Source organism: Salmo salar, chromosome 11 (assembly GCF_965601325.2).
Source record: "Salmo salar chromosome 11, fSalSal1, whole genome shotgun sequence".
NCBI lineage: Eukaryota > Metazoa > Chordata > Actinopteri > Salmoniformes > Salmonidae > Salmo > Salmo salar.
In genome coordinates this window covers 116,151,430-116,171,953 of record NC_138301.1, presented here as the reverse complement: position 1 = coordinate 116,171,953, position 20,524 = coordinate 116,151,430, and the positions used below count along the sequence as shown (strand labels likewise).

The 20,524-nt window shown below is 38.6% G+C and overlaps 1 protein-coding gene across 1 annotated transcript in view; it reads right to left on the bottom strand.

Moving 5' to 3' along the window:
- Nucleotides 1-20,524, bottom strand: part of LOC106591039 (relaxin receptor 2) — a 270,511-nt gene that overhangs the window by 67,246 nt on the left and 182,741 nt on the right. The window contains exons 12-15 of the mRNA XM_045690182.2: nt 6,889-6,960; nt 6,448-6,519; nt 5,622-5,693; nt 4,620-4,849 (exon numbers count right to left, since the gene is read on the bottom strand). Of these exons, the coding sequence (XP_045546138.1) occupies nt 4,620-4,849; nt 5,622-5,693; nt 6,448-6,519; nt 6,889-6,960 (446 nt within the window). The remainder of the gene's footprint in view (nt 1-4,619; nt 4,850-5,621; nt 5,694-6,447; nt 6,520-6,888; nt 6,961-20,524) is intronic.

The window sequence follows — 20,524 nt, the reverse complement described above, 5'->3', positions numbered from 1 at the left end:
AGATGGAAAGGGAAAAGTCTGAGCATTTTGGGTAAAACACTGTGGTAAATACAACATGGGAATGCGCCATTAGAGGATGCAACAACGTATCTGTCCCATTATGGCGTCTGTTAGAGCGCCATTGAGGCCATCTCCATTTTGAAGTAGTCCATTTTCTTCTTATACTACTTCTATGAGTTGGTAAACAAACTGGTAGGGTACATACTGCCAGCTGGAGGGTGTTGTCTGAACAGGTATAAAGCCAAGGTTGGTGATTTACTGCCCCCTGGAGGGTGTTATCTGAACAGGTATAAAGCCAAGGTTGGTGATTTACTGCCCCCTGGAGGGTGTTGTCTGAACAGGTATAAAGCCAAGGTTGGTGATTTACTGCCCCCTGGAGGGTGTTGTCTGAACAGGTATAAAGCCAAGGTTGGTGATTTACTGCCACCTGCAGCGATGGAATGTTTGTTCATGAGTATAATTCATTGGCTGATCCCTACTGATAAACTGGATGGAATTGTGTGATCCTTCCTTAATAACCCATAGGAAGTCCCACCCAGTTGACTACTTCAAAATGGTGAAAGTCCTCAATGTCGCTACCCATGCTACAACGGGTGTTTGGGCACTAGAGTCTTCTATTTATCTCTATGATAAAACCCTACTTCCTCTTCTCACTTTGTTGAGATACATTGCTCTTTTCCCATTCCACATTAGTGCTCTCCTGTGTGTGTTCTTACTGATGGCCTGTTGCCAGCTTATTTATCTGTCTGATGTATTTGGCCAGTGTTTGTTTTGACTCTGCCAGGGAAGGTTCCTGTGTGTATGTATGTGTGTGTTGTGTGTGAGCGTGCATCTTTGAATAGGGTCAGCGGTAGCAAAGGGGAGGAAAGATTTAGGAGGCAGCAGGATCTGGTATGGGGAAGAGAGATATAGGGGGCAGCAGGATACGGTATGGGGCAGCAAGAAATGGTATGGGGAAGAGAGATATAGGGGGCAGCAGGATCTGGTATGGGGAAGAGAGATATAGGGGGCAGCAGGATCTGGTATGGGGAAGAGAAATATAGGGGGCAGCAGGATCTTGTATGGGGAAGAGAGATATAGGAGGCAGTAGTATCTGGTATGGGGAAGAGAAATATAGGGGGCAGCAGGATCTGGTATGGGGAAGAGAGATATAGGGGGCAGCAGGATCTGATATGGGGAAGAGAGATATAGGGGGCAGCAGGATCTGGTATGGGGAAGAGAGATATAGGAGGCAGCAGGATCTGGTATGGGGAAGAGAGATATAGGGGGCAGCAGGATCTGGTATGGGGAAGAGAGATATAGGGGGCAGCAGAATCTGGTATGGGGAAGAGAGATATAGGAGGCAGCAGGATCTGGTATGGGGAAGAGAGATATAGGAGGCAGTAGGATCTGGTATGGGGAAGAGAGATATAGGAGGCAGCAGGATCTGGTATGGGGAAGAGAGATATAGGGGGCAGCAGAATCTGGTATGGGGAAGAGAGATATAGGAGGCAGCAGGATCTGGTATGGGGAAGAGAGATATAGGAGGCAGTAGGATCTGGTATGGGGAAGAGAGATATAGGAGGCAGCAGGATCTGGTATGGGGAAGAGAGATATAGGGGGCAGCAGGATCTGGTATGGGGAAGAGAGATATAGGGGGCAGCAGGATCTGGTATGGGGAAGAGAGATATAGGGGGCAGCAGGATCTGGTATGGGGAAGAGAGATATAGGGGGCAGCAGGATCTGGTATGGGGAAGCAGGAAAGACAAGATGGTCTGGAGCTGGCTAAGTGTAGTTTCATTTAGACCTGCCTGACCTGCTGACACATTTACCTAGACTGAGATCTACACAGTGGAGAGGGATGGGGGAGAGAGACGAGAGGAGAAAAGAGGAGAGAGGGATGGGGAGAGACGGAGGAGAAGGAGAGAGCAAGAGATAGAGGAGAAAGAGATGAAGGAGAGAGGCACAGAAAGATAAAGAGAAGAATGAGATAAAGAGAAGAGAGAAAAGGTTGGGTGATAGATCCTAGCTGATGAATGATAGATGAGTAACAGGTGTTTGTTGTGAAATAATAGAGAGGGAGAGAGAAAATATTAAAGAGAGGAAAAAGAGGCTACAGGGAGCTGCCATAGAGACAGATAGAGGGCTCTTTTTTGCATCTGTGCCATTATAGTGTCTATGAAGGCATCGGCAGCACCATTGAGGCAATCTCCAATTTGAAGTAGTAACTTTTCTTCTTCATGATTGGCTGATCCCTACTGATGATCTGGTTGGACATGACTCCAACAGGGTCACCAGGAGGGATCAGCCAATGACTTTGGAAGTCCCACCCAGTTGACTACACTAAAATGGTGGAAGCCCTCAATGGCGCTGCACATGCTTAAACAGACTTTTGGCCCCTAGAGGCCTCTGTCATTCTCTATGGAGCTGCCCCTTTCTCTCTGACTGGCCACCAGTCTGCAAGAAAACAGGGAGAAGAAAACATGAGGAGAAAGAAGGAAGAAAATAAAGGAGAAGAAGGAGGGATGAGAAGTAATGAATGATAGATGAATAACATCAGTTTGTTGTGACAGCAGGTCCAGAGAGAGACAAGGAGAGAAATTGAGAGAGAGCGAGAGAGAGAGAGAGAGAGAGGGGGAGGAGAGACAGAGAGAAAGTGAGAGCAACACAGTGAGAGAAAGAAAGACAGAGTTAGAGAGAGAGAAAGAGAGAGGAAGGAGAGAGAGAGGTGAAAGAGAGGAGAGAGAGAGTTAGAGAGGATAGAGAGAAAGAGAGAAAGAGAGGAGAGAGAGAGGAGAGAGAGGAGAGAGAGGGGGAGGAGAGAGAGAAAGTGAGAGAGACACAGTGAGAGAAAGACGGAGTGAGAGAGAGAACGAGAGGGAGGAGAGAAAGAAAGAGAAAGAGAGGAGAGAGAGAAAGAAAGATAGGAGAGAGAGAAAGAAAGAGAGCGAGAGAAAGAGAGAGAAAGAGAGCGAGAGAGAGAAAGTGCAGAGAGAGAGAGAGAGAGAAAGAAAGAGAGCGAGAGGCTGTAGGAAGCTATCTTGTCTGACCTGTCATGGGATCTCCAACTGAGATCAGCAGCTGCTATGCCCTAATGACTTTCACTCACAGTGAGTGTGTGTGCCTGTGTGTATGTGTGTGCCTGCATGTCTGTGTGTGCCTGCATGTCTGTGTGTACTGTGTCATGACTCTCAATCCTGGGTGAGAATCAAAGTGCAAGAGGAAGAGGGGGAGTGGGAATCTAACGACCGGTCGTAAACTTTCTCTCTCTTGCACTGCAATATGGAGAAGTCAAAAATCCTTTGAGTGTAAAGAGACTCATGCCAAAACTTTAAACATAAAAAGATTGGGCATTGGAACATTAGGTTTCAAATCCAAACATCTGGAATGGTTGGTAGGGATCCAAACAATAAATCCTGTCAAAAGTGTATTGTTTTGTGATATCATTAAGGATGGTATAACTAAATAACTGTAACTCTACAAATGTATACGTCCCAGTTATCAGATTGACATCTAAATGTTGTAAAACTTATATGATTAAATATGAAACTATTTGTGAGAAGATGAAATGTGATTTTAGCCTTCTGAATGAGAACTATTTTTCATATAAACTTTAGCCAAGCCAGTAACCATGCCCACATGAGCACAGACATTGTGGCAACGTGATGGAACCGCCCTCCAAGGCAAGTCCATAAAAGGACTGCTAATGAAATTTACACCAGACCAGAAAGCGTGGAGCAGTGACTACTCGTTGAAATGGTTTAAAACTACAAGACCAGTATATGGTAAGATAAAGGCTACATCGGAACCTTCAGTCTGCAGCTGTTTAAGTACTTTAGTCTAGTAAACTAGAACAAGAACCACCGCATGTGTACCTCTGATGGATACATCAGAGGTACACTCAGAGACAAAGAAGCCTACTACAACTGAGGACATTGTGACCTCTGGTGGACAACCAGAGACTTACATCGAACTACTCGCCATAGACAGATGAGTGGTTTCAACAGAGAGATGACAAAGTCATACAAGCGTAAATATATGTGTTGCATTTATTTTCGAATGAGCGGTCATTCATGTGCAAAGTATTCATTTTTCATGAGCATAGCTTCCACATATATGTACCAGCCCACTCTCTTTGTCTCTCCCGCTCTCTTTATCTTACCCCTACCCTTCCATTGTGTAACAAGCTGTCATATCAGGTTAGTCCACTAGGGACTTTTCATTGCATTATGTTAGTAATCAATTCAATGTATACGTGTGTGTGTGTTTATGTATTTCTGTGTGATTATTTAGTTAGTTAAATTTGTGTCTCGCTGAAACATTATTTAGAATAGGGTTCTTGCCGATATCCAAGAATTTTGCGACATTCAGAATGAGACTGATATGAGGTAATAATGATTAATGTATGACTGGTATGATAACGATATATTCTGATATATTCTTAAGTTAATTTGGGAAACAGTAACTCATTAAATAAACTTTTCCCGTGGTGCCCCAAGTTACTAATGAGTTAATTGTTACATGATTAATTGAATCACGTAATAATAAAACATAGTTAATTGATTTGATAAAATAGCCGTCATCACATTAATGATAGTCACGACACCTGTGTATGTCTATAAACATTACATATAACTCACAGCAGAGGACTTTGATGCAGGCGGCGTGCAGGTTGTTCTCTGCCCTGATCAGAGACCTCATCCCGATGACGAAGAGGTTCCCGAAACATGTGATGAAGGCCATGACCCACACAGAGACCCTGAGTACCACGTTGGCTAACAGGTCCTCGAAGGAAGAGATACCGTCTGTGTTGGGCTTACACGTTCTCACGTGGGGCGCATAGGAACAGTACTGGAATGTCTTGAAGTAGCTACGAGGGGGACGACAACATATAGTATAGAATGTGATGAACAGGACATATAGTATAGAATGTGATATACAGGACATATAGTATAGAATGTGATATACAGGACATATAGTATAGAATGTGATATACAGGACATATAATATTGAATGTGATGTACAGGATATATAGTATAGAATGTGATAAACAGGACATATAGTATAGAATGTGATGTACAGGACATATAGTATAGAATGTGATAAACAAGACATATAATATAGAATGTGATAAACAGGACATATAGTATAGAATGTGATATACAGGACATATAGTATTGAATGTGATATACAGGACATATAGTATAGAATGTGATAAACAGGACATATAGTATAGAATGTGATGTACAGGACATATAGTATAGAATGTGATAAACAAGATATATAATATAGAATGTGATAAACAGGACATATAGTATAGAATGTGATATACAGGACATATAGTATAGAATGTGATATACAGGACATATAATATTGAATGTGATGTACAGGATATATAGTATAGAATGTGATGAACAGGACATATAGTATAGAATGTGATATACAGGACATATAGTATAGAATGTGATAAACAAGACATATAATATAGAATGTGATGTACAGGATATATAGTATAGAATGTGATGAACAGGACATATAGTATAGAATGTGATATACAGGACATATAGTATAGAATGTGATATACAGGACATATAATATTGAATGTGATGTACAGGATATATAGTATAGAATGTGGTACATACATGTGTGAGAGGTTTCCCATGGGTACAAACATCTTCGTCTGGATGTCTGGAATCTCAATACCCTCCAGACCTCTAAAGACAAGACATCACACAGTTTATTAACTTGATTAGATTTATTTACCATAGATAGTCAACATGTATCTTCCTATAGTGTACGATACTGGTAGATACTCGTCGGTACTGGTAGGTACTGGTAAGTACTGGTAGGTACTGGTAGGTACTGGTAGATACAGGTAGGTACTGGTAGGTACTGCTAGATACAGGTAGGTACTGGTAGGTACTGGTAGGTGCTGGTAGATACAGGTAGATACTGGTAGGTACTGGTAGGTACTGGTAGATACAGGTAGATACTGGTAGGTACTGGTAGATACAGGTAGGTACTGGTAGGTACTGGTAGGTACTGATAGATACTGGTAGGTACTGGTAGATAGTGGTAAGTACCAGTAGGTACTGATAGATACTGGTAGATACTGGTAGATACTGGTAGGTAGTGGTAAGTACTGGTAGGTACTGGAAGATACTGGTAGATAGTGGTAAGTACTGGTAGGTACTGATAGCGTACAGTACTGATAGGTACTGGTAGATACTGGTAGGTTCTGGTAGGTACTGGTAGGTACTGGTAGGTGCTGATAGATAGTGGTAAGTACTGGTAGGTACTGATAGATACTGGTAGATACTGGTAGGTAGTGGTAAGTACTGGTCGGTACTGGTAGAAAGTGGTAAGTACTGGTAGGTACTGATAGCGTACAGTACTGATAGGTACTGGTAGGTATTTCGTAGGTACTGTTAGTGTATGGTACCGGTAGAATGTATGTGTACTACTCACAGGGACTGGAGCTGGGTCAGGTGATCAAAGTGACCCGGGTGGATGTGGAACAGAGGATTATGGGATATGTTCCTGTGACAATAAGTAAACAATAAGTAAAGAAGTGATCTGTCTGACAGGCGGATGGACAGGCAGGCAGGTATTCTGAAACTAACAGTTTTTAACAGTCAGTAGAACAACATTTATCATCTTTTATTAAACCCTGTTTGTCAGATATAAAGCTATGTTTCCAGGGTTAGAGGAGAAGCAGACATAAACAGTCCTGTATTGTGAGACTCACAGAATGAGGAGAGACGTTAAGCTCTTAAAGCTGTTAAACTGAGGTAATTAACAGCTGTTAAATTGACGTAATTAACAGTATATATTTGTAAGATCTTCAATCCTTTTTATCAGATGTTATGCCGTAATCGGGTTCCATTTGGGACACAACCTGTGACTCACAGTTTGACGAGAGACTTTAGGCTCTTAAAGGTGTTGTTGGGGAGCTCAGTAATCCGGTTGTCCGACAGGTCTCTGAAAACAGAGGGAGAGAAAAAAGAGAGGGGGGTGGGGCGAAAGCAGGAGGGCAGAGAGAGGGAGGGGGAGCGAGAGCAGAAGGGGAGAGAGGGGGGATAAGGAGAGAGGGAGAGAAAGAGAATGTCAGGTAGACAAGTAGACAGAGTGACAGATAGACAGAATGACAGAATGACTGGTTGACAGGTAGACATAATGACAGGTTGACAGGTAGACAGAAGGACAGGTAGACAGAATGACAGCTAGACAAGTAGACAGAATGATAGGTAGACAGGTAGACAGCATGACAGGTACACAGAATGACAGGTAGACAGAATGACAGCTAGACAAGTTGACAGAATGATAGGTAGACAGGTAGAAAGCATGACAGGTACACAGAATGACAGGTAGACAGAATGACAGGTAGACAGAATATCAGGTAGACAAGTAGATAGAATGACAGGTAGACAGAATGACAGGTGGACAGAATGACAGGTAGACAGAATGACAGGTAGACAGAACGGCTGAATGACTGACTGAATGACGGAGTAGTTACTCACAGTTCTTCCAGCACCACCCTCAACTAAAATTTGTTCTACTCATAGTGCTATTGTGTTACTTCTCATTGTTCATTAGGGTTCTGCTAATAGTTGTCATTGTTCAGTTAGGGTTCTGCTAATAGTTGTCATTGTTCAGTTAGGGTTCTGCTAATAGTTGTCATTGTTCAGTTAGGGTTATGCTAATAATTGGCATTGTTCAGTTAGGGTTCTACTAATAGTTGTCATTGTTCAGTTAGGGTTCTGCTAATAGTTGTCATTGTTCAGTTAGGGTTCTGCAAATAGTTGTCATTGATTAGTTATGGTTCTGTTAATAGTTGTCATTGTTCAGTTAGGGTTCTGCTAATAGTTGTCATTGTTCAGTTAGGGTTCTGCTAATAGTTGTCATTGTTCAGTTAGGGTTCTACTAATAGTTGTCATTGTTCAGTTAGGGTTCTCCTAATAGTTGTCATTGTTCAGTTAGGGTTCTCCTAATAGTTGTCATTGTTCAGTTAGGGTTCTACTAATAGTTGGCATTGTTCAGTTAGTGTTCTGCTCATAGTATTCATTGTTCAGTAAGGGTTCTACTAATAGTTGTCATTGTTCAGTTAGGGTTCTACTAATAGTTGTCATTGTTCAGTTAGGGTTCTACTCACAGTTGTTATTGTTCAATTAGGGTTCTACTAATAGTTGTCACTGTTCAGTTAGGGTTCTGCTAATAGTATTCATTGTTCAGTTAGGGTTCTGCTAATACTTGTCATTGTTCAGTTATGGTTCTACTAATAGTATTCATTGTTCAGTAAGGGTTCTACTAATAGTTGTCATTGTTCAGTTAGGGTTCTCCTAATAGTATTGATTGTTCAGTTAGGGTTCTGCTAATAGTTGTCATTGTCCAGTTAGGGTTCTACTAATAGTTGTCACTGTTCAGTTAGGGTTCTTCTAATAGTTGTCACTGTTCAGTTAGGGTTCTGCTAATAGTTGTCATTGTTCAGTTAGGGTTCTACTAATAGTTGTCATTGTTCAGTTAGGGTTCTGCTAATAGTTGTCATTGTTCAGTTAGGGTTCTGCAAATAGTTGTCATTGTTCAGTTATGGTTCTGCTTATAGTTGTCATTGTTCAGTTAGGGTTCTACTAATAGTTGTCATTGTTCAGTTAGGGTTCTCCTAATAGTTGTCATTGTTCAGTTAGGGTTCTCCTAATAGTTGTCATTGTTCAGTTAGGGTTCTACTCACAGTTGTTATTGTTCAATTAGGGTTCTACTAATAGTTGTCACTGTTCAGTTAGGGTTCTGCTAATAGTATTCATTGTTCAGTTAGGGTTCTGCTAATACTTGTCATTGTTCAGTTATGGTTCTACTAATAGTATTCATTGTTCAGTTAGGGTTCTGCTCATAGTATTCATTGTTCAGTTAGGGTTCTACTAATAGTTGTCATTGTTCAGTTAGGGTTCTACTAATAGTTGTCATTGTTCAGTTAGGGTTCTGACAGTAGATGCCATTGTTCAGTTAGGGTTCTACTAATAGTTGTCTTTGTTCAGTTAGGGTTCTGCTAATAGTTGTCATTGTTCAGTTAGGTTTCTGCTGATAGTTGTCATTGTTCAGTTAGGGTTCTACTAATAGTTGTCATTGTTCAGTTAGGGTTCTCCTAATAGTTCCCATAGTTCAGTTAGGGTTCTCCTAATAGTTCCCATTTTTCAGTTAGGGTTCTCCTAATAGTTGTCATTGTTCAGTTAGGGTTCTCCTAATAGTTGTCATTGTTCAGTTAGGTTGCTACTAATAGTTGTCATTCTTCAGTTAGGGTTCTGCTAATAGTTGTCATTGTTCAGTTAGGGTTCTGCAAATAGTTGTCATTGATTAGTTAGGGTTCTGTTAATAGTTGTCATTGTTCAGTTAGGGTTCTGCTAATAGTTGTCATTGTTCAGTTAGGGTTCTGCTAATAGTTGTCATTGTTCCGTTAGGGTTCTACTAATAGTTGTCATTGTTCAGTTAGGGTTCTACTAATAGTTGGCATTGTTCAGTTAGTGTTCTGCTCATAGTATTCATTGTTCAGTAAGGGTTCTACTAATAGTATTCATTGTTCAGTTAGGGTTCTGCTCATAGTATTCATTGTTCAGTTAGGGTTCTACTAATAGTTGTCATTGTTCAGTTAGGGTTCTACTAATAGTTGTCATTGTTCAGTTAGGGTTCTGACAGTAGATGCCATTGTTCAGTTAGGGTTCTACTAATAGTTGTCTTTGTTCAGTTAGGGTTCTGCTAATAGTTGTCATTGTTCAGTTAGGTTTCTGCTGATAGTTGTCATTGTTCAGTTAGGGTTCTCCTAATAGTATTGATTGTTCAGTTAGGGTTCTGCTAATAGTTGTCATTGTCCAGTTAGGGTTCTACTAATAGTTGTCACTGTTCAGTTAGGGTTCTGCTAATAGTATTCATTGTTCAGTTAGGGTTCTGCAAATAGTTGTCATTGTTCAGTTATGGTTCTGCTTATAGTTGTCATTGTTCAGTTAGGGTTCTACTAATAGTTGTCATTGTTCAGTTAGGGTTCTCCTAATAGTTGTCATTGTTCAGTTAGGGTTCTCCTAATAGTTGTCATTGTTCAGTTAGGGTTCTACTAATAGTTGGCATTGTTCAGTTAGGGTTCTGCTCATAGTATTCATTGTTCAGTTAGGGTTCTACTAGTAGTTGTCATTGTTCAGTTAGGGTTCTACTAATAGTTGTCATTGTTCAGTTAGGGTTCTGACAGTAGATGCCATTGTTCAGTTAGGGTTCTACTAATAGTTGTCTTTGTTCAGTTAGGGTTCTGCTGATAGTTGTAGTTGTTCAGTTAGGGTTCTACTAATAGTTGTCATTGTTCAGTTAGGGTTCTCCTAATAGTTCCCATTGTTCAGTTAGGGTTCTCCTAATAGTTCCCATTTTTCAGTTAGGGTTCTCCTAATAGTTGTCATTGTTCAGTTAGGGTTCTCCTAATAGTTGTCATTGTTCAGTTAGGTTGCTACTAATAGTTGTCATTCTTCAGTTAGGGTTCTGCTAATAGTTGTCATTGTTCAGTTAGGGTTCTGCAAATAGTTGTCATTGATTAGTCAGGGTTCTGTTAATAGTTGTCATTGTTCAGTTAGGGTTCTGCTAATAGTTGTCATTGTTCAGTTAGGGTTCTGCTAATAGTTGTCATTGTTCAGTTAGGGTTCTACTAATAGTTGTCATTGTTCAGTTAGGGTTCTGCTAATAGTATGTCATTGTTCAGTTAGGGTTCTCCTAATAGTTGTCATTGTTCAGTTAGGGTTCTACTAATAGTTGTCATTGTTCAGTTAGTGTTCTGCTCATAGTATTCATTGTTCAGTAAGGGTTCTACTAATAGTTGTCATTGTTCAGTTAGGGTTCTACTAATAGTTGTCACTGTTCAGTTAGGGTTCTGCTAATAGTATTCATTGTTCAGTTAGGGTTCTGCTAATAGTTGTCATTGTTCAGTTATGGTTCTACTAATAGTATTCATTGTTCAGTTAGGGTTCTTCTAATAGTATTGATTGTTCAGTTAGGGTTCTGCCAATAGTTGGCATTGTTCAGTTAGGGTTCTACTAATAGTTGTCACTGTTCAGTTAGGGTTCTACTAATAGTTGTCACTGTTCAGTTAGGGTTCTGCTAATAGTTGTCATTGTTCAGTTAGGGTTCTCCTAATAGTTGTCATTGTTCAAATAGGGTTCTCCTAATAGTTGTCATTGTTCAGTTAGGGTTCTCCTAATAGTTCCCATTGTTCAGTTAGGGTTCTCCTAATAGTGGTCATTGTTCAGTTAGGTTGCTACTAATAGTTGTCATTGTTCAGTTAGGGTTCTGCTAATAGTTGTCATTGTTCAGTTAGAGTTCTGCAAATAGTTGTCATTGTTCAGTTAGGGTTCTGCTAATAGTTGTCATTGTTCAGTTAGGGTTCTACTAATAGTTGGAATTGTTCAGTTAGGGTTCTGCTCATAGTATTCATTGTTCAGTTAGGGTTCTACTAATAGTTGTCATTGTTCAGTTAGGGTTCTACTAATAGCTGTCATTGTTCAGTTAGGGTTCTACTCACAGTTGTTATTGTTCAGTTAGGGTTCTACTATTAGTTGTCACTGTTCAGTTAGGGTTCTGCTAATAGTATTCATTGTTCAGTTAGGGTTCTGCAAATAGTTGTCATTGTTCAGTTATGGTTCTGCTTATAGTTGTCATTGTTCAGTTAGGGTTCTACTAATAGTTGTCATTGTTCAGTTAGGGTTCTCCTAATAGTTGTCATTGTTCAGTTAGGGTTCTCCTAATAGTTGTCATTGTTCAGTTAGGGTTCTACTAATAGTTGGCATTGTTCAGTTAGGGTTCTGCTCATAGTATTCATTGTTCAGCTAGGGTTCTACTAGTAGTTGTCATTGTTCAGTTAGGGTTCTACTAATAGTTGTCATTGTTCAGTTAGGGTTCTGACAGTAGATGCCATTGTTCAGTTAGGGTTCTACTAATAGTTGTCTTTGTTCAGTTAGGGTTCTGCTGATAGTTGTAGTTGTTCAGTTAGGGTTCTACTAATAGTTGTCATTGTTCAGTTAGGGTTCTCCTAATAGTTCCCATTGTTCAGTTAGGGTTCTCCTAATAGTTCCCATTTTTCAGTTAGGGTTCTCCTAATAGTTGTCATTGTTCAGTTAGGGTTCTCCTAATAGTTGTCATTGTTCAGTTAGGTTGCTACTAATAGTTGTCATTCTTCAGTTAGGGTTCTGCTAATAGTTGTCATTGTTCAGTTAGGGTTCTGCAAATAGTTGTCATTGATTAGTCAGGGTTCTGTTAATAGTTGTCATTGTTCAGTTAGGGTTCTGCTAATAGTTGTCATTGTTCAGTTAGGGTTCTGCTAATAGTTGTCATTGTTCAGTTAGGGTTCTACTAATAGTTGTCATTGTTCAGTTAGGGTTCTCCTAATAGTTGTCATTGTTCAGTTAGGGTTCTCCTAATAGTTGTCATTGTTCAGTTAGGGTTCTACTAATAGTTGGCATTGTTCAGTTAGTGTTCTGCTCATAGTATTCATTGTTCAGTAAGGGTTCTACTAATAGTTGTCATTGTTCAGTTAGGGTTCTACTAATAGTTGTCATTGTTCAGTTAGGGTTCTACTCACAGTTGTTATTGTTCAGTTAGGGTTCTACTAATAGTTGTCACTGTTCAGTTAGGGTTCTGCTAATAGTATTCATTGTTCAGTTAGGGTTCTGCTAATAGTTGTCATTGTTCAGTTATGGTTCTACTAATAGTATTCATTGTTCAGTTAGGGTTCTTCTAATAGTATTGATTGTTCAGTTAGGGTTCTGCCAATAGTTGGCATTGTTCAGTTAGGGTTCTACTAATAGTTGTCACTGTTCAGTTAGGGTTCTACTAATAGTTGTCACTGTTCAGTTAGGGTTCTGCTAATAGTTGTCATTGTTCAGTTAGGGTTCTCCTAATAGTTGTCATTGTTCAAATAGGGTTCTCCTAATAGTTGTCATTGTTCAGTTAGGGTTCTCCTAATAGTTCCCATTGTTCAGTTAGGGTTCTCCTAATAGTGGTCATTGTTCAGTTAGGTTGCTACTAATAGTTGTCATTGTTCAGTTAGGGTTCTGCTAATAGTTGTCATTGTTCAGTTAGAGTTCTGCAAATAGTTGTCATTGTTCAGTTAGGGTTCTGCTAATAGTTGTCATTGTTCAGTTAGGGTTCTACTAATAGTTGGAATTGTTCAGTTAGGGTTCTGCTCATAGTATTCATTGTTCAGTTAGGGTTCTACTAATAGTTGTCATTGTTCAGTTAGGGTTCTACTAATAGCTGTCATTGTTCAGTTAGGGTTCTACTCACAGTTGTTATTGTTCAGTTAGGGTTCTACTATTAGTTGTCACTGTTCAGTTAGGGTTCTGCTAATAGTATTGATTGTTCAGTTAGGGTTCTGCTAATAGTTGTCATTGTTCAGTTATGGTTCTACTAATACTATTCATTGTTCAGTAAGGGTTCTACTAATAGTGGTCATTGTTCAGTTAGGTTTTGTTTTGTTTTTTTTGTTTTTTTTTGTCATTTAGCTGACGCTCTTATCCAGAGCGACTTACAGGTTGCTACTAATAGTTCTCATTGTTCAGTTAGGGTTCTGCTAATAGTTGTCATTGTTCAGTTAGGGTTCTGCAAATAGTTTTCATTGTTCAGTTAGGGTTCTGCTAATAGTTGTCATTGTTCAGTTAGGGTTCTGCTAATAGTTGTCATTGTTCAGTTATGGTTCTGCTTATAGTTGTCATTGTTCAGTTAGGTTTCTACTAATAGTTGTCATTGTTCAGTTAGGGTTCTGCTAATAGTTGTCATTGTTCAGTTAGGGTTCTCCTAATAGTTGTCATTGTTCAGTTAGGGTTCTACTAATAGTTGGCATTGTTCAGTTAGGGTTCTGCTCATTGTATTCATTGTTCAGTTAGGGTTCTACTAATAGTTGTCATTGTTCAGTTAGGGTTCTACTAATAGTTGTAATTGTTCAGTTAGGGTTCTGACAGCAGATGCCATTGTTCAGTTAGGGTTCTACTAATAGTTGTCTTTGTTCAGTTAGGGTTCTGCTAATAGTTGTCATTGTTCAGTTAGGGTTCTGCTTATAGTTGTCATTGTTCAGTTAGGGTTCTACTAATAGTTGTCATAGTTCAGTTAGGGTTCTCCTAATAGTTCCCATTGGTCAGTTAGGGTTCTCCTAATAGTTCCCATTTTTCAGTTAGGGTTCTCCTAATAGTTCCCATTTTTCAGTTAGGGTTCTCCTAATAGTATTTATTGTTCAGTTAGGGTTCTGCTAATAGTTGTCATTGTTCAGTTAGGGTTCTACTAATAGTTGTCACTGTTCAGTTAGGGTTCTACTAATAGTTGTCACTGTTCAGTTAGGGTTCTGCTAAAAGTTGTCATTGTTCAGTTAGGGTTCTACTAATAGTTGTCATTGTTCAGTTAGGGTTCTCCTAATAGTTGTCATTGTTCAAATAGGGTTCTCCTAATAGTTGTCATTGTTCAGTTAGGGTTCTGCTAATAGTTGTCTTTGTTCAGTTAGGGTTCTACTAATAGTTGTCATTGTTCAGTTAGGGTTCTGCTAATAGTTGTCATTGTTCAGTTAGGGTTCTCCTAATAGTTGTCATTGTTCAGTTAGGGTTCTACTAATAGTTGTCATTATTCAGTTAGGGTTCTCCTAATAGTTGTCATTGTTCAGTTAGGGTTCTACTAATAGTTGTCATTGTTCAGTTAGGGTTCTGCTAATAGTTGTCATTGTTCAGTTAGGGTTCTACTAATAGTTGTCATTGTTCAGTAAGGGTTCTGCTAATAGTTGTCATTGTTCAGTTAGGGTTCTCCTAATAGTTGTTGTTGTTCAGTTAGGGTTCTACTAATAGTTGTCATTGTTCAGTTAGGGTTCTACTAATAGTTGTCATTTTTCAGTTAGGGTTCTACTAATAGTTGTCATTGTTCAGTTAGGGTTCTGCTAATAGTTGTCTTTGTTCAGTTAGGGTTCTACTAATAGTTGTCACTGTTCAGTTAGGGTTCTACTAATAGTTGTCACTGTTCAGTTAGGGTTCTGCTAATAGTTGTCATTGTTCAGTTAGGGTTCTACTAATAGTTGTCATTGTTCAGTTAGGGTTCTCCTAATAGTTGTCATTGTTCAAATAGGGTTCTGCTAATAGTTGTCATTGTTCAGTTAGGGTTCTGCTAATAGTTGTCTTTGTTCAGTTAGGGTTCTGCTTATAGTTGTCATTGTTCAGTTAGGGTTCTACTAATAGTTGTCATTGTTCAGTTAGGGTTCAACTAATAGTATTCATTGTTCAGTAAGGGTTCTACTAATAGTTGTCTTTGTTCAGTTAGGGTTCTGCTAATAGTTGTCATTGTTCAGTTAGGGTTCTGCTTATAGTTGTCATTGTTCAGTTAGGGTTCTCCTAATAGTTCCCATTGGTCAGTTAGGGTTCTCCTAATAGTTCCCATTTTTCAGTTAGGGTTCTCCTAATAGTTCCCATTTTTCAGTTAGGGTTCTCCTAATAGTATTGATTGTTCAGTTAGGGTTCTGCTAATAGTTGTCATTGTTCAGTTAGGGTTCTACTAATAGTTGTCACTGTTCAGTTAGGGTTCTACTAATAGTTGTCACTGTTCAGTTAGGGTTCTGCTAAAAGTTGTCATTGTTCAGTTAGGGTTCTACTAATAGTTGTCATTGTTCAGTTAGGGTTCTCCTAATAGTTGTCATTGTTCAAATAGGGTTCTCCTAATAGTTGTCATTGTTCAGTTAGGGTTCTGCTAATAGTTGTCTTTGTTCAGTTAGGGTTCTACTAATAGTTGTCATTGTTCAGTTAGGGTTCTGCTAATAGTTGTCATTGTTCAGTTAGGGTTCTCCTAATAGTTGTCATTGTTCAGTTAGGGTTCTACTAATAGTTGTCATTATTCAGTTAGGGTTCTCCTAATAGTTGTCATTGTTCAGTTAGGGTTCTACTAATAGTTGTCATTGTTCAGTTAGGGTTCTGCTAATAGTTGTCATTGTTCAGTTAGGGTTCTACTAATAGTTGACATTGTTCAGTTAGGGTTCTGCTAATAGTTGTCATTGTTCAGTTAGGGTTCTGCAAATAGTTTTCATTGTTCAGTTAGGGTTCTGCTAATAGTTGTCATTGTTCAGTTAGGGTTCTGCTAATAGTTGTCATTGTTCAGTTATGGTTCTGCTTATAGTTGTCATTGTTCAGTTAGGTTTCTACTAATAGTTGTCATTGTTCAGTTAGGGTTCTGCTAATAGTTGTCATTGTTCAGTTAGGGTTCTCCTAATAGTTGTCATTGTTCAGTTAGGGTTCTACTAATAGTTGGCATTGTTCAGTTAGGGTTCTGCTCATTGTATTCATTGTTCAGTTAGGGTTCTACTAATAGTTGTCATTGTTCAGTTAGGGTTCTACTAATAGTTGTAATTGTTCAGTTAGGGTTCTGACAGCAGATGCCATTGTTCAGTTAGGGTTCTACTAATAGTTGTCTTTGTTCAGTTAGGGTTCTGCTAATAGTTGTCATTGTTCAGTTAGGGTTCTGCTTATAGTTGTCATTGTTCAGTTAGGGTTCTACTAATAGTTGTCATAGTTCAGTTAGGGTTCTCCTAATAGTTCCCATTGGTCAGTTAGGGTTCTCCTAATAGTTCCCATTTTTCAGTTAGGGTTCTCCTAATAGTTCCCATTTTTCAGTTAGGGTTCTCCTAATAGTATTTATTGTTCAGTTAGGGTTCTGCTAATAGTTGTCATTGTTCAGTTAGGGTTCTACTAATAGTTGTCACTGTTCAGTTAGGGTTCTACTAATAGTTGTCACTGTTCAGTTAGGGTTCTGCTAAAAGTTGTCATTGTTCAGTTAGGGTTCTACTAATAGTTGTCATTGTTCAGTTAGGGTTCTCCTAATAGTTGTCATTGTTCAAATAGGGTTCTCCTAATAGTTGTCATTGTTCAGTTAGGGTTCTGCTAATAGTTGTCTTTGTTCAGTTAGGGTTCTACTAATAGTTGTCATTGTTCAGTTAGGGTTCTGCTAATAGTTGTCATTGTTCAGTTAGGGTTCTCCTAATAGTTGTCATTGTTCAGTTAGGGTTCTACTAATAGTTGTCATTATTCAGTTAGGGTTCTCCTAATAGTTGTCATTGTTCAGTTAGGGTTCTACTAATAGTTGTCATTGTTCAGTTAGGGTTCTGCTAATAGTTGTCATTGTTCAGTTAGGGTTCTACTAATAGTTGTCATTGTTCAGTAAGGGTTCTGCTAATAGTTGTCATTGTTCAGTTAGGGTTCTCCTAATAGTTGTTGTTGTTCAGTTAGGGTTCTACTAATAGTTGTCATTGTTCAGTTAGGGTTCTACTAATAGTTGTCATTTTTCAGTTAGGGTTCTACTAATAGTTGTCATTGTTCAGTTAGGGTTCTGCTAATAGTTGTCTTTGTTCAGTTAGGGTTCTACTAATAGTTGTCACTGTTCAGTTAGGGTTCTACTAATAGTTGTCACTGTTCAGTTAGGGTTCTGCTAATAGTTGTCATTGTTCAGTTAGGGTTCTACTAATAGTTGTCATTGTTCAGTTAGGGTTCTCCTAATAGTTGTCATTGTTCAAATAGGGTTCTGCTAATAGTTGTCATTGTTCAGTTAGGGTTCTGCTAATAGTTGTCTTTGTTCAGTTAGGGTTCTGCTTATAGTTGTCATTGTTCAGTTAGGGTTCTACTAATAGTTGTCATTGTTCAGTTAGGGTTCAACTAATAGTATTCATTGTTCAGTAAGGGTTCTACTAATAGTTGTCTTTGTTCAGTTAGGGTTCTGCTAATAGTTGTCATTGTTCAGTTAGGGTTCTGCTTATAGTTGTCATTGTTCAGTTAGGGTTCTCCTAATAGTTCCCATTGGTCAGTTAGGGTTCTCCTAATAGTTCCCATTTTTCAGTTAGGGTTCTCCTAATAGTTCCCATTTTTCAGTTAGGGTTCTCCTAATAGTATTGATTGTTCAGTTAGGGTTCTGCTAATAGTTGTCATTGTTCAGTTAGGGTTCTACTAATAGTTGTCACTGTTCAGTTAGGGTTCTACTAATAGTTGTCACTGTTCAGTTAGGGTTCTGCTAAAAGTTGTCATTGTTCAGTTAGGGTTCTACTAATAGTTGTCATTGTTCAGTTAGGGTTCTCCTAATAGTTGTCATTGTTCAAATAGGGTTCTCCTAATAGTTGTCATTGTTCAGTTAGGGTTCTGCTAATAGTTGTCTTTGTTCAGTTAGGGTTCTACTAATAGTTGTCATTGTTCAGTTAGGGTTCTGCTAATAGTTGTCATTGTTCAGTTAGGGTTCTCCTAATAGTTGTCATTGTTCAGTTAGGGTTCTACTAATAGTTGTCATTATTCAGTTAGGGTTCTCCTAATAGTTGTCATTGTTCAGTTAGGGTTCTACTAATAGTTGTCATTGTTCAGTTAGGGTTCTGCTAATAGTTGTCATTGTTCAGTTAGGGTTCTACTAATAGTTGACATTGTTCAGTTAGGGTTCTATTAATAGTTGTCATTTTTCAGTTAGGGTTCTACTAATAGTTGTCATTGTTCAGTTAGGGTTCTGCTAATAGTTGTCATTGTTCAGTTATGGTTCTGCTTATAGTTGTCATTGTTCAGTTAGGGTTCTACTAATAGTTGTCATTGTTCAGTTAGGGTTCTCCTAATAGTTGTCATTGTTCAGTTAGGGTTCTATTAATAGTTGTCATTTTTCAGTTAGGGTTCTACTAATAGTTGTCATTGTTCAGTTAGGGTTCTGCTAATAGTTGTCATTGTTCAGTTATGGTTCTGCTTATAGTTGTCATTGTTCAGTTAGGGTTCTACTAATAGTTGTCATTGTTCAGTTAGGGTTCTCCTAATAGTTGTCATTGTTCAGTTAGGGTTCTGCTAATAGTTGTCATTGTTCAGTTAGGGTTCTACTAATAGTTGACATTGTTCAGTTAGGGTTCTGCTAATAGTTGTCTTTGTTCAGTTAGGGTTCTACTAATAGTTGTCACTGTTCATTTAGGGTTCTAGTAATAGTTGTCACTGTTCAGTTAGGGTTCTGCTAATAGTTGTCATTGTTCAGTTAGGGTTCTACTAATAGATGTCATTGTTCAGTTAGGGTTCTCCTAATAGTTGTCATTGTTCAAATAGGGTTCTGCTAATAGTTGTCATTGTTCAGTTAGGGTTCTGCTAATAGTTGTCTTTGTTCAGTTAGGGTTCTGCTTATAGTTGTCATTGTTCAGTTAGGGTTCTCCTAATAGTTCCCATTGTTCAGTTAGGGTTCTCCTAATAGTTCCCATTGTTCATTTAGGGTTCTCCTAATAGTTGTCATTGTTCAGTTAGGTTGCTACTAATAGTTGTCATTCTTCAGTTAGGGTTCTGCTAATAGTTGTCATTGTTCAGTTAGGGTTCTCCTAATAGTTGTCATTGTTCAGTTAGGGTTCTCCTAATAGTTGTCATTGTTCAGTTAGGGTTCTACTAATAGTTGGCATTGTTCAGTTAGGGTTCTGCTCATAGTATTCATTGTTCAGTTAGGGTTCTTCTAATAGTTGTCATTGTTCAGTTAGGGTTCTACTAATAGTTGTCATTGTTCAGTTAGGGTTCTACTGATAGTTGTCATTGTTCAGTTAGGGTTCTACTCACAGTTGTTATTGTTCAGTTATGGTTCAACTAATAGTATTCATTGTTCAGTAAGGGTTCTACTAATAGTTGTCATTGTTCAGTTAGGGTTCTCCTAATAGTATTGATTGTTCAGTTAGGGTTCTGCTAATAGTTGTCATTGTTCAGTTAGGGTTCTACTAATAGTTGTCACTGTTCAGTTAGGGTTCTACTAATAGTTGTCACTGTTCAGTTAGGGTTCTGCTAATAGTTGTCATTGTTCAGTTAGGGTTCTACTAATAGTTGTCATTGTTCAGTTAGGGTTCTCCTAATAGTTGTCATTGTTCAGTTAGGGTTCTCCTAATAGTTGTCATTGTTCAGTTAGGGTTCTGCTAATAGTTGTCTTTGTTCAGTTAGGGTTCTACTAATAGTTGTCATTGTTCAGTTAGGGTTCTGCTAATAGTTGTCATTGTTCAGTTAGGGTTCTACTAATAGTTGTCATTGTTCAGTTAGGGTTCTACTAATAGTTGTCATTGTTCAGTTAGGGTTCTACTAATAGTTGTCATTGTTCAGTTAGGGTTCTCCTAATAGTTGTCATTGTTCAGTTAGGGTTCTACTAATAGTTGTCATTGTTCAGTTAGGGTTCTGCTCATAGTATTCATTGTTCAGTTAGGGTTCTACTAATAGTTGGCATTGTTCAGTTAGGGTTCTACTAATAGTTGTCATTGTTCAGTTAGGGTTTTACTCACAGTTGTTATTGTTCAGTTAGGGTTCTACTAATAGTTGTCACTGTTCAGTTAGGGTTCTGCTAATAGTATTCATTGTTCAGTTAGGGTTCTGCTAATAGTTGTCATTGTTCAGTTATGGTTCTACTAATAGTATTCATTGTTCAGTAAGAGTTCTAATAATAGTTGTCATTGTTGAGTTAGGGTTCTCCTAAAGGTATTGATTGTTCAGTTAGCGTTCTGCTAATAGTTGTCATTGTTCAGTTATGGTTCTACTAATAGTAT